This window comes from Rhinoraja longicauda, chromosome 2 (assembly GCF_053455715.1).
Source record: "Rhinoraja longicauda isolate Sanriku21f chromosome 2, sRhiLon1.1, whole genome shotgun sequence".
In the NCBI taxonomy this organism is placed as follows: domain Eukaryota; kingdom Metazoa; phylum Chordata; class Chondrichthyes; order Rajiformes; family Arhynchobatidae; genus Rhinoraja; species Rhinoraja longicauda.
The window spans coordinates 29692402-29704855 of NC_135954.1; the positions used below are offsets into that span (position 1 = coordinate 29692402).

The 12454-nt window shown below is 38.5% G+C and overlaps 1 protein-coding gene across 2 annotated transcripts in view; it reads right to left on the minus strand.

The window, feature by feature from the left end:
• Positions 1-250: 250 nt before the first annotated feature.
• Positions 251-12454, minus strand: part of spag6 (sperm associated antigen 6) — an 86618-nt gene continuing 74414 nt past the window's right edge. Inside the window, exons 8-11 of one of the 2 annotated variants that reach the window (XM_078427683.1) lie at positions 11711-11902; positions 9641-9757; positions 5199-5344; positions 251-771 (exon numbers count right to left, since the gene is read on the minus strand). In XM_078427683.1, the coding sequence (XP_078283809.1) occupies positions 705-771; positions 5199-5344; positions 9641-9757; positions 11711-11902 (522 nt within the window). In that variant the 3' untranslated portion in view covers positions 251-704. The remainder of the gene's footprint in view (positions 772-5198; positions 5345-9640; positions 9758-11710; positions 11903-12454) is intronic. The other variant, XM_078427691.1, reaches the window with a different exon arrangement.

Genomic DNA, 12454 nt, shown 5'->3' on the forward strand with positions numbered 1-12454 from the left:
ACCATTCAGCAGATCCTGCAAATGCAATAGATTCAAAAGCAGGGCGACACCCTGTGCTTTTTCCCCCGCTATTAATTTTATATAGATATTTTTCTCGATTTGAATGAGCAATCAGCAGTGAATAAAATATTGTACAGATTCAAACACCTGGATATCAGACATGTTTGATTTGTAATGATTCGAAACAAACCTTTTCATTTAAAACCCAAGTCACCACATTTATTGATGCAACAATGAGTTTCAGAGCGCCGCATATATGAGCTTAAATTTGCAGATTACAGAATACAAAAAATAAGTGCTTTGTGGCCACTGAAATCCGGCTTCACAAAAGGTTAGTGTAAATCCACAGCCCTGACAACCATTCGCATAATTTAGGCTTCCTTTCTGCGAAATACACAGTGGTATTGGTTTGCAGGAGGCATGGAAGTACTAACCGCCATTAAAATCAAAATGATGTACTGAAATACAAATCATGGATTTCAAAACGTGTTCATCAAAGAAGTTTTTCGGATTCAGCAAAATGATTAAAACAAAATTATTTGAAATTAATCAAAGAATCTGGATGCGGACTTGGGACATAATTTAATACTTGTTACAAAATATCTTGGAAAACTGAGCAAAATTAGTAGATGCTTCGAGTTTTTTTAAAAAGTGAGCCAACCAAAACTACGATTAGTTTGAGAAAAACACATCCGTAATGTTTCTTAAAGAGCTGGTTGGTAGTTCTCAACTCTTTCCAGCAATGCATCCGAATATCCAGGAGAGTAGTATCTGCAGAAATCATAGAGAAACATTTATGATTGGATATCATTGAAGAAATAGAAGAAGCCTGGAGAAATTTAGCTGCATGCAATGAAAACGATTTCTTCCATATAACCCTAAATCTCTGTTAACCTGGGTTTTACACATTACAGGCTTCTTCACCCTTTAAGGTATGGAGTAGGCTCATTTTTGGTATATCGACCCAAAAGCTGCTATTTACTCCCCAAACTGTCTGTCATTCCCTACTTTAAGGCACTCCCTAAAAACTGTCTTCTTGACTAAGGTGTTGGACATCTTCTCTGAAATTTCCTTGTGATTCAGTGCCAAATTGTGTTTCATAATGTTGATATGTGTTACGTCCTGTGGTTCATCATTAAACATACTAAGTACTTGTGTTACGTCCTGCATTAAACATACTAAGTACTTTAATATTTTTACCATAAACATTTTGCATAATAACATTATGGTAGATTGCTCACACAGCTGAACTATTGGCTTGATGCGCTATTCAAGCCATTTCTAACATTTCACTGAATATAAGACCAGCAAACAATGCATCTATTTCAGTTTAACAAATGTAAATCCTACACATTTTGGGAATACTTTCATTACAGATCTTTGGGATCACTGTACTAGCAATAATACAAAACTGCACATTGCCACTGTTAGTGCTCAGAGTACTCTCTATTAAAAGTGAAGTGTTTCAGAGTACACTTAGCATTTTAGAAGCGTTAGCTAGCAGACATGTAGTGCTCATCTGATCCAATAGCTTCTTCAGTAGTCATGCTCAGTTCTTCTAGTCTACTGCTGAACCTAATCAGCAGGCACTCTTTCACAACACGTGACATATTCTGTGTTTTGTCACTGTAACAGCCTAGCTTGTCATGAATACTCAGGGATCGGAGGTTGGCTGTAGTCAGACCTGGCCTGAAGAGAAATGTAAACATAGTTTGTGTGCATTGAGGTTTATAAAATTATGAGAGGCATAAATAGGGTAGCAGTAACAATCTTCCCCCCTTCCCCCAAGTCGAAATATCCAATGTTAGCGGGCATACCTTTCAGAATAGAGAGGGGAAATTTAAATATGTGCAGGAAAAGTTTTCTTTTGCACAGAGAGTGGTGGCTGGCTGGAATACACTGCCAGGGGTGGTGGTGGAAGTGGATATGATAGTGGCATTTAACAGACTTTCAGATAGGAACATTGAATATGCAAGGGATGGAAGGATATGGATCACATACAGGCAGAATAGATTTGTTTAATTTGGCATAATGTTTGGCACAGACATTGTGGACTGAAGGGCCTGTTCCTGCGCTATGTTCTATAAAACAGCTTTGTTTCTGGGCTACTTCAGCAGATAATGAAACATATTCTCAAAAGCAATCCAATGTTCAGTAGACTAGAGAGGAGATGCTAAATAAAATTGAAATACAAAAATAAAAGATATAGAGCAGCTGAGTAATTGATCATATAAGTAAATGCACAAAGAGGATTACTAAAGCACGGTTGGAAGCAGATTGGTGACATAGCACATTGAAATAATATGCTGCTGAACCACAGGACGTAAGTTCCTGTGATTCATTCTATTCACAGCGAGGTCCCAATTTTAGATTTGATATATGCTGGTCAGTCAACCTGAGGGAGTTGGACAAATCCATTAATTTAGATTTAACCATGACATGGACCTGAAAACAGGAATGTTCACCGGGGTGAATGAAATAATTGAAATAATCATGACACAATGATCAAAATATTAAATATGGGCGCATTGGCCTACTTTCAGCACATTGGCCTTCATCAGTCAGAGGACTGAGTATCGAAGTTGGGAGGTTATGTTACAGTTGTACAAGACATTGATGAGGCCACATTTGGAGTATTATGTTCAGTTTTGGTCACCCTCTTCTTGGAAAGATGTTGTTAAGCTGGAAAGGTGCAGAGAGGATTTACAAGGAAACTGCCAGGACTCGAGGACCTGAGCTTAGTTTAATTTAGTTTAGAGATACAGTGCAGAAATAGGCCCTTCAGCCCACCGAGTCCGCGCCGACCTGTGATCCCCACACATTAACACTATTATACACATACTAGGGACAATTTACACTTATACCAAGTATACAAACCCAAGCCAATTAACGTACAAACCTATACGGCTTTGGAGTTTGGGAGGAAACAGAAGATCTCAGAGCAAACCCACGCGGTCGTGGGGAGAACAGACAAACCGTACAAACAGCACCCATAGTTGGGATTGAACCTGCGTCTCTGACGCTGCAAGCACTCCAAGGCAGCAACTCTACCGCTGCGCCTCCGTGCTGCCCCAACTATAGGGAGAAGTTGAGCAGGCTAGGACTTTATTTCTTGGAGGGCAGGAGGACGAGGGGTAGTCTTTTATCCAGACCATGGGAATCAAAACCAGAGGACACAGGTTTAAGGTGAGGGGGGAAAGATTTAATAGGAACCTGAGGGGCAACGTTTTTTTAAACACAAAGGTTGGTGGGTGTATGGAATGAGCTACCAGAGGAGGTAGTTGAGGCAGGTACTATCACAGCATTTAAAACATTTGGACAGGTATATAGATAGGATAGGTTTAATAGGATATGAGCCCAAGACAGGCAGGTGGGACTACTGTAGATGGGGCATGTTGGTCGACGTAGACAAGTGGGCCAAAGGGCCTGTTTCCTCGCTGTGTGACTATGTGACTAAGGTTTTATGAGGTGTTACCGGACACACAATAGAAACCTTAAAAAAGTGCAAATACACAGTTTAAAAAAAATGTAAATCAATTTCCAAGAGGGATGTGAATCTTTAAAGATTAGGTATATGATAATTTGTTAATCAGGGTCCAAATCAAGTCAGGCAAAACGCTGACACGTCGGAATCAGAATGGAAATTAAACTGAATGAATGATATGTCCTGGCATTAACATTCCAGGTTCCTGCTTGTACTGTGGGAGAACGTTCACCGCACAGACTCCATCAGTTCAAGAAAGATGGTTATCACTATCCTCTCAGTAAGAGGGGAGCCACAGTGGCGTAGGGGTAGAGTTTCAGCCTTACAGCGCCAGAGACCCGGGTTTGATCCTCACTATGGATGCTGTCTGCATGGAGTATGTACGTTTTACTCCGGTTTGCTGCCACACTCCAAAGACATACAGGTTTGTAGGTTAATTGGCTTCGATAAAATTGTAAATTGTTCCTAGGGTTAGTGTATGGGGTGATTGCTGGTCGGCGTGGACTCGGTAGGCCGAAGGGCCTGTTTCCACACTAGAAATGTCTAAAGTCAAATGTCTAAAATGTCTAGAGTCTGAACTAGGAACTGACCTTTCCAGAGCAATTAGGAATTGATATTACCTGCAATGCCTATATCTCAAGAACTAAACCAAAAATTCTGGTTCATCAATTATTTCTAAAGCTGTTAACTTGTTGATTTTAAAACATATTGGGGAGGGACAAAAACTGATGAATCTGAGAGCATGTGAAGGGTTAAATTTAGTGTAAACAATAGACACTACAACCTTAATGCCAGCACAATTGGATGCGACCATCTGCATGTGGGAGATCCCTCTGGGAGAAGCAAGTTGGAGATTTCAATATGTTAATCACGGAGAGAGGGGTAGTAAAAAGAGTTGGTTCTTAAACAGTCTATATGGGAACAAAAAATTGATGAAACTACAAAAAGACTGACATTGAATGGGGATTGAAAAGGTGATAGTAAATATAGCAATAAATACAGCGACTTACTTACTAGTGCTTTCATCAGTAACTCAGTAGTGCTAAATTCACAGTGGTTCATTAGCAGTTTAATTAACTTTGGAAAGAGTTTTGATATAATCTGAGTTGTCGATTTTCACTTTCCCTCAGCCCTATAATTCCTGCTGCTGCTTTCATTCCTCTCTACCAAATTATGCAGGCGTTCTCATCCTTCAGTTCTATTTTTATTATGACAACATTGGGTACACAGGATTAATTGCCCAACACTTGCCTTGATGGCAGTAAATACCAATGACATGATGTGAAATGTACACTCTCAGCCTTACAGTGTAATGGTAGCTCACCCCTGCCTGAAGGACATATAACTTACTTGAGATTTTACAACAATTCATCAGCTTTCATTGTAATTTTCTCATGCTACCAAAGATGAGATTTATTGGATTCAATTCACGATTTGCTATGGTGAGACTTGGCCTCACAACCTATGAGTTGCAGTCTATAACCACTATTGTACCTTTCATTCCCTCGCACAGTTCACGATGTTGAAGCTGTGGTGAATGCATGCATAGTATTTCCCTTGAGGGCAGCCACACCCACCAAAATTGCCAATTATTGGCTAAGTGTAAGAAATTAACCGTTTTCAATAATCAAATTTAAAAATGGCCATTCAAAAAAAAATCCTTATAACAATTAAACAAATTTGATGAGAGAAAGCTTCAGGGGAATAATATCACCTGACAATTTCTTCCGGATAACAATTGTTAATGGCATTAATGTACTCCTGCAGAACTGAACCCGGTTCAGTTTTAATCTCTTGAATCTTCTTCAGTCCACCACTTGTGACAAAAAGGCGGCGGGCTTTGATATCATGTGGCAGTACCTATCAGGCAGAATGGCAGCAAAGAAAAAAAAAAGATTTAAATTGTGATTTTATCATAAAGTAGGCAGGGAATGACAATTTTTCTAATTTATATTTTTCTTATATTGTTATGAAACAATCAATCCCCAATACATTAGCTTAATGCGTGGAAGAACATACTATTTTATGATGGACATATTATTAATGTTTGACAGGTCCAATAAGTCATAAAAGCGTGGAAGGAACTAAGTTCCCACTACTTGCAAAGTACTTACTATACTGATAAACTTTGATAAGCCAGCTCCATCAGTGGTGCCAAACTTGCAAATGTCTCGACCCGAAATGTCACCCATTCCTTCTCTCCAGAGATGCTGCCTGTCCTGCTGAGTTACTCCAGCTTTTTGTGTCTACCTTCTGTTTAAACCAGCATTTGAAGTTTCTTCTTACACAAATGTTCCAGACTATTGGATATTATTTTTAATAATACCACAACACATTTTTATTTCACTTTTCAAAATATTTTAAGCATGGCATAATAAGTTTTCAGTGAACTAGGTTTAAAGGGTGCAGCAAATTCACAAATACTTTTTAAAAGACTTGTGGACAGATATATGGATAGGAAAACCTTTTAGAGGGATATAGGCCAAATGCAATGAAATGGGACTAGCCCAATATTCCAACTTGGGCGGGATGGACAAGGTGGGCCGACGGGCCTGTTTCCATGCCACACAGTTCTATGACTCCTGACCCTGGCTCCAGCTGCAAATTTATCCATGTTCCTGACCTCTGGCATTCTAGACCTCAAACTTAGCCATACATCAAATCCAGACCCATGACTATACCTCACACCCTGCTTGCACTCAGGACTCCAGGCCCACCCTCCATGCCATTGTGAGGCAGGTTTTGAACGATCAGGGCTGCTGAACAATGAGAGTTGTTTGTACTGAGCAAAAATGTCTTCTGGCTGGTATGGGTCAAATGTTTTGGCAGATTGCACCTCATTAAACCCAGGCTCCTTTTATGATTTCAATTTCCATTAATGGTAGTTTGGTGTCTTCTTTTCAGATTATCAGATCCCTTTCACATGGTCAGCAATGACTGGATTCATTTTGGTTGTAAGAAAGGCACGGGGAAAACTACAAAAATATATTTAATACATGCATTAACCAACAATGGCCCCTTATTCGTCTCAATCCAGACAAGGCTGGCTTCTATAAGTGGGGATATTAGGAAGAAGTCAAGGTAGGTCATCCATTCGGCAGTTCTGGCTGAACATGATATGTTCAGCCTCCTCTTTGACATTCATATTATTACGGATGGGGGTACTCTTGGAGTCCCCCTCTCTCTTTTGCTGTTTCATTCTCCAATACCATTCAGAACACATTGCAGAAAGACTACAAAGTTACCAAATTATTTATTGGTTGTATATATAGCGATGGCACGCATGTAATTATAACTTGCAGCTTTGTTAGGCTGCTTCTGCAGTCTTCATAGAACAGAGCTGATCCCTTGGCTTTCAGGTATTGGTAGAGTGTGGGAGATGCCAGTTAAGAGACTAGATATGTGTATGGTGTACATTACTACTGCTGCTGATGGTACACAATGTTACAATGGATACCCAGTTTTGAGCTGCCAAATTTGTTCTCACTCTATCCCATATAGAATGATTCTAGTGTCATAGAACATAACAAGAGTGTGTTATTAGCATGGGATTTTGTCTTCAGGAGGACTTTTTGATGGTCACTTCTGCAATGCTATTACGGATAGGTGAAGAAAGCGTTTGGCACACTGATCTTCATTAGTCAAGGCATTGAGCACATCAGTTATACAAGATGCTGGAGAGGTCACACTTGGAGTATTGTGTTCAGTTTTGGTCACCCTACCACAGGAAAGATGCTATTAAGCTGGAAAGAATGCTGAAAATATTTATGAGGATGTTGCCCAGACTCAAGGGAATTGCAGGCTAGGATTTTATTCATGCAGCGTGGGAGACTGAGGGACAATCTTACAGAGGTGTACAAAAGTTAGGGTGACACAGTGGTGCAGGAGTCAAGTTGCTGCCTTACAGCTCCAGAGACCTGGGTTCCATCCTGACAATGGGTGCTTTCTGCACGGAGGTTGAACGTTCTCCCTGTGACCGCGTGGGTTTTCTCCGAGTGCTCCAATTTCCTCACACATTCCAAAAAAGTACAGGTTTGTAGGTTAATTAGCTTGGGTAAAATTGTAAATTGTAAGATAGTCCAAGTGTACAGGGTGATTGCTGGTCTGCACAGACTTGGTGGGCTGAAGGGCCTGTTTCTGCACTGTAATCTGTAATTTCTCTTTAAAATCAAGAGACCAGGTTGGAAGGTGATTACATCAACTAATGGTCATTAGTGAAGCAGATGGGTTTTGCTATGAATAGTTGCTATTCCAAGTTCTTAACCAAATGTAACTTTCACAACTGCCATCTGAACTCAGGGATATGAACTTGGGTCTCCAGACTTTTAGTCCAAGTAACTAGATTACCGATCAAATTATGTCTCACCATCTTACTACAATTCTCTAAGATTCTTGATTTTATATGTTCACAACTCATAATATCAACAGGCAATATGTTATATTATGTCTGCATGCATTTTCATTTACCCTTTACAATTACAAGTTCCTATTTTCAGATTTATCACGGACTCTGTTCATGTGGGTTTGGTTTAGTTTAGAAATATTGCATGAAACATGTCCTTGGCCTACTAAATCCACACCGACTATCGATCACCCATTCACACTAGTTCTCTATTATCCCACTTTCTCATCCACTTTCTACACTAGGGGCAATTTACAGGGGGCAATTAACCTACAAATCCACATGTCTTTGGATTTGGGAGGAAACTGGAGCACCCTGAAGAAACCTATATGGTCACAGCAAGAATATGCAAACTCCACACAGACAGCATCAAGGTTAGGATCGAACCCCAGGTCTCTGGCACGGTGAGGCAGCATCTCTGCCAGCTGTATTGCACAAAAGACTGTAGATGCTGGAATCTCAAGCTAAAAATGAATGCTGAAGGGACTCAATGGGTCAGGCAGCATCTGACCCGAAACGTCATTGATCCATTTCCCTTCACAGATGATGCCTTACCCACCGAGTTCCTCAAATACTTTTATCCCCCATGTACGTTTGGCACTTGGTCATTACACCTTGTTGCCACTGGAGGCGCAGCAGTACCAAAGTGGGAGGAAGTAATTACAACATATTTTGTTACAAAGATATTTTGTTCCTAGATCAAGTTTAGATAGGAATTTATTAATTAAAGAGGGAATTGGAAAGTTTAAGACATCAATTAAATATGAGTGCCCTTCTCCATTTATTCCTGTCATTTAGTCTCCTTATCCCAAAGATTAGAGTCACTGAGTTACAATCTTATAGATTCAACAGAAATTTCAACAAAGTAATTCAATGCAGCACTGATATAGTTTGCTCTTTTGATTGAGATTTTAAACCAAGTTGTCATCCATCTCTCAAGCAGTCAGTAAATGTTGCCCTTAGCAGGAACACTCACATTATGAAATAAGGAAGATGATTAATATTTTAAAAATCTGATTTAGTTTAGTTTAGATTAGTTTAGTGATATAATGTGGAAACGGGCCCTTCAGCCTACCGATACCACGCCGACCAGCGATCACCCATATAACAGTTCTGTTCTCGGGACTAGAGACAATTTACAAAAGCCAATTAACTTACAAGCCTGCACGTCTTTGCAATGTGGAAGGAAACCGAAGCACCCAGAGAAAACCCATGCTGTCACAGGGAGAACGTGCAAACTCCTTTTAGACAGTATCGAACCCAGGTCTCTGGCGCCGAAAGGCAGCAACTGTGCCACTGTGCCGCCATATCGAATAGGCTCTTGCCACTATTCAAAGAGTAGAGAAAATCTCTATGATGCCTGATAGTATTTATTCCTCAATCAACATCTGCAAAACAAATTGTCTGGCTATTTTAGGTATTTGACATTGTGAACTCTTTGCCTTTTAAAAATTGGCACCCATACTTTCCTCTATTACAATGTTGACTGCTCTGCCAAAGGTACTTTACTGGTATGATAAAGATTTAGAATTCTGGGATATCCTGGGCTTTTGAGTTTTTTTGGCTTTGTTCTTCAGAATATACAACAGGGCAGTAAATTAAATAATCATTACAAAAAGTATTAAAAGTTGCTTTGCAATTGGAAGTCCAATTTATTTATCATGTTAATGAAGACTATAAATTCTTCAATTTCAAAAGGTTTCAACAATTAGTGGCTGAACTGATTGGTGTTTTAAATTCAGTGTTTTGCTTACCTTACTGTACTGCCCAACAACATGTTTAAGCACATTGGCCGGTGCATCATGTAGTAGAGGATCAAGAGCTGGCAGGTACGTACATTTCTGCAAAATGTTCTTCAGTGCCTTTTTAGCCTATTGGAAACCATAATAAAATTGTGAAGAACCTACTGAAAATAATCAAAATTAGGGCATCAGACTGTCTCAGTGCTAATTATTGGCACAGTTGTAGATTTCTGAAATGGGACACAATGTATATGGTCGGCCATTAATGCTAACGTCATGCATAAAATTAAGCTAAGTCACAATAATAACCAAAAAAATCATATCATATGATTATCAGCAAATGCAGCTGAAATTTTGCAACAACTGGAATTTTATTTTTTCTTCCATAAAGGTATGCCTTTAAACTTTTAAAGGTTATTCAAATCGCAAATCATTTTGCAGAATTTACCTAAAATTCTTGGCATAAAATGTAGTTCTAATTCACAAGCACATATCAACCTGCTTCAAGAATCAAAGACCTATTGAATCTTTTGCTGAATTAATTTTCACCAAGTGACATGTACTCGTTTTCAAATTATGGTGCGAAGGAATAATAATTAGTGTATAAACTGGGAAAAATAAAGCGATGGAGAAAATTCGCAGTGACATGCTTTCATCACCTTCTTTCAATTAGGTTATAATGTCATTATCTTGACTGGGAAATGGGTAAGTAACATTGTGCAGGTACCTTTTTTATTATAATGAACTACTGCTTGTGCAGGCCAATAAAGTGAAGGTAGTTTCTTCAAAGTGTCTGCACTTTCAGTTTGATGTGCATTCATTGGTTGTCAAATGCACAAAAGCTATCTAGGCAATCATGTAGCTGCCCTTTCATCCTGTCAGCATGAAAACATTTAGAAAAATCAACTAATGGCAGTAGTAGTCGTCAATTGATTTTTAGCCATAAATCAATGGGAATTTTCTGTTTGCTGTTCTGAAATGGATTAAATGCGAGAGTTAGACAGCACCTGTTGTATATGCAAGAGGCTACACTATATTCATTTAAATTTTCTGAGATGCCATGTTGATATCTGATTTTAAATAAGTAACAGCGGGTTAATCCATATCAGTTACTCTGAACACAAAGTATTTTATTTTAATAACACATACTCCAGGTAAGACACTCATAGAAATATTTAACATTATAACTGTTGCAATGTTTGACTGCCAGAGAAATAATTAGAAAATGAAAGATGTCAAGAGGAAACAGATTGAGTTCTGTGCACAATATTTACACAATTGGTGGATCCCATTGACTAGTACAATAAGTGAACACACAATTGCACTGCTTGTATGTTATTGAGTAGGTTCAATATTATGTTCCACGGGTAGACAATACAACTTCTGTTTGTGTTGTAATAAACACAAAATATTTTCCTGCATGTTAAAGTTAAGAAAATAAATTATCCAATAACTTAGTACTGGTTAAATTTGATGTGCTTAACACACCAAGGTGAAGGACTGAAGTCTTATCTACATGTGACAAAAACTAACAATACAAAACAATGCAATGTCTGGTTTTCAATAAAGCATCACTCTTCTTCACCTGATTTTATTACAACTGGCAGGATTCCCACTTAAAACAACAAACAGCTGGCCTGGATTTTGTTAACCAGTGATATCTAGGGATTAGTATTTCTGTAATTAACCACTTGAACCTCACTTGCATGGTTTATGACATCATCTGAAGCGCTTCACTGTGACACACTTTAAAAGGCTGTTATTATCCCCTATACAAACATTATTGACAGGAGATCAGGAATAATTTCTGTTAGCATAAATAATTGAGTATTAATACACTAATTAAAATCTATAATAAAGAAGCACTGGTGTGATGAACTATTTAAATAATTAACATTCTCTCCAATTTTCTTCGTGGAAATGATTTGAAAAATGTACTCTCTCAGAGTCTGAGTAAAATAGTGCAAAGGTATTTTCGTCTTATTTGGGCAATATATTTTCCTGATCTTTAGAAAAACGTCTTAGATGTTCATTACTTACATTGGTACAGTGGCTGACTTGGATTGAATATGAATGTTTTACCTTAATCTGAAGGTCTTCAGAGCTTCCAGTCTGCATGTAGAGTGAAAGGAGCTTCGGCAGAACATTTGCCACAGCAACAGCACGTGCATGCTCTGGAGTGTGTCTTCCTATCTGCCCCAGGGCCCAAGCAGACGCTGCCTTAATATGGTTTTCTGGTTCCTCTGACAGGCAGATAGCCAACTGAGCCACCCCCTGTAGTGTTGATCAGAACAGACTTAGTCAAAGACATTACATGTGAAGGTTTGCACTAATAAGCAATTTTAAAAGGGGGAAAAACACAGTTCTGTCCTATCCTGCACATCTTCCTGGTGAATGAAAGAGCAAATCAACCTACAGCTACACAATGTATTAGAGTTGGTGTTTTTTAAATATGACAGAATGTCAAGAATAGTAAATATCTGCAATTTGAAATATCATCACTTATATAATCGTAGCTTCATCATTCTACCGTGGAAACATACAGAAAATGAAACATTAACGATCACATTGTACCTTAAACCAAGACTGCAACTAGTAAAGGCATGACTAAATATATACTTTGTCCAGAAAGTAGAGATCATTGAATTTCTTAAATGTTGTTTCACATATAAAATCTGACACAAAAATTACAATAAAAAATACCTAAACATAACAAACCCTTCAAAATTAATTATTCTACCATATTTAATAATGTTCTACTAAAGAAAAATAATTGGAATATATATGCATGCATACAAAGAGTCAAAAATACAGTCGGAAGAAGGG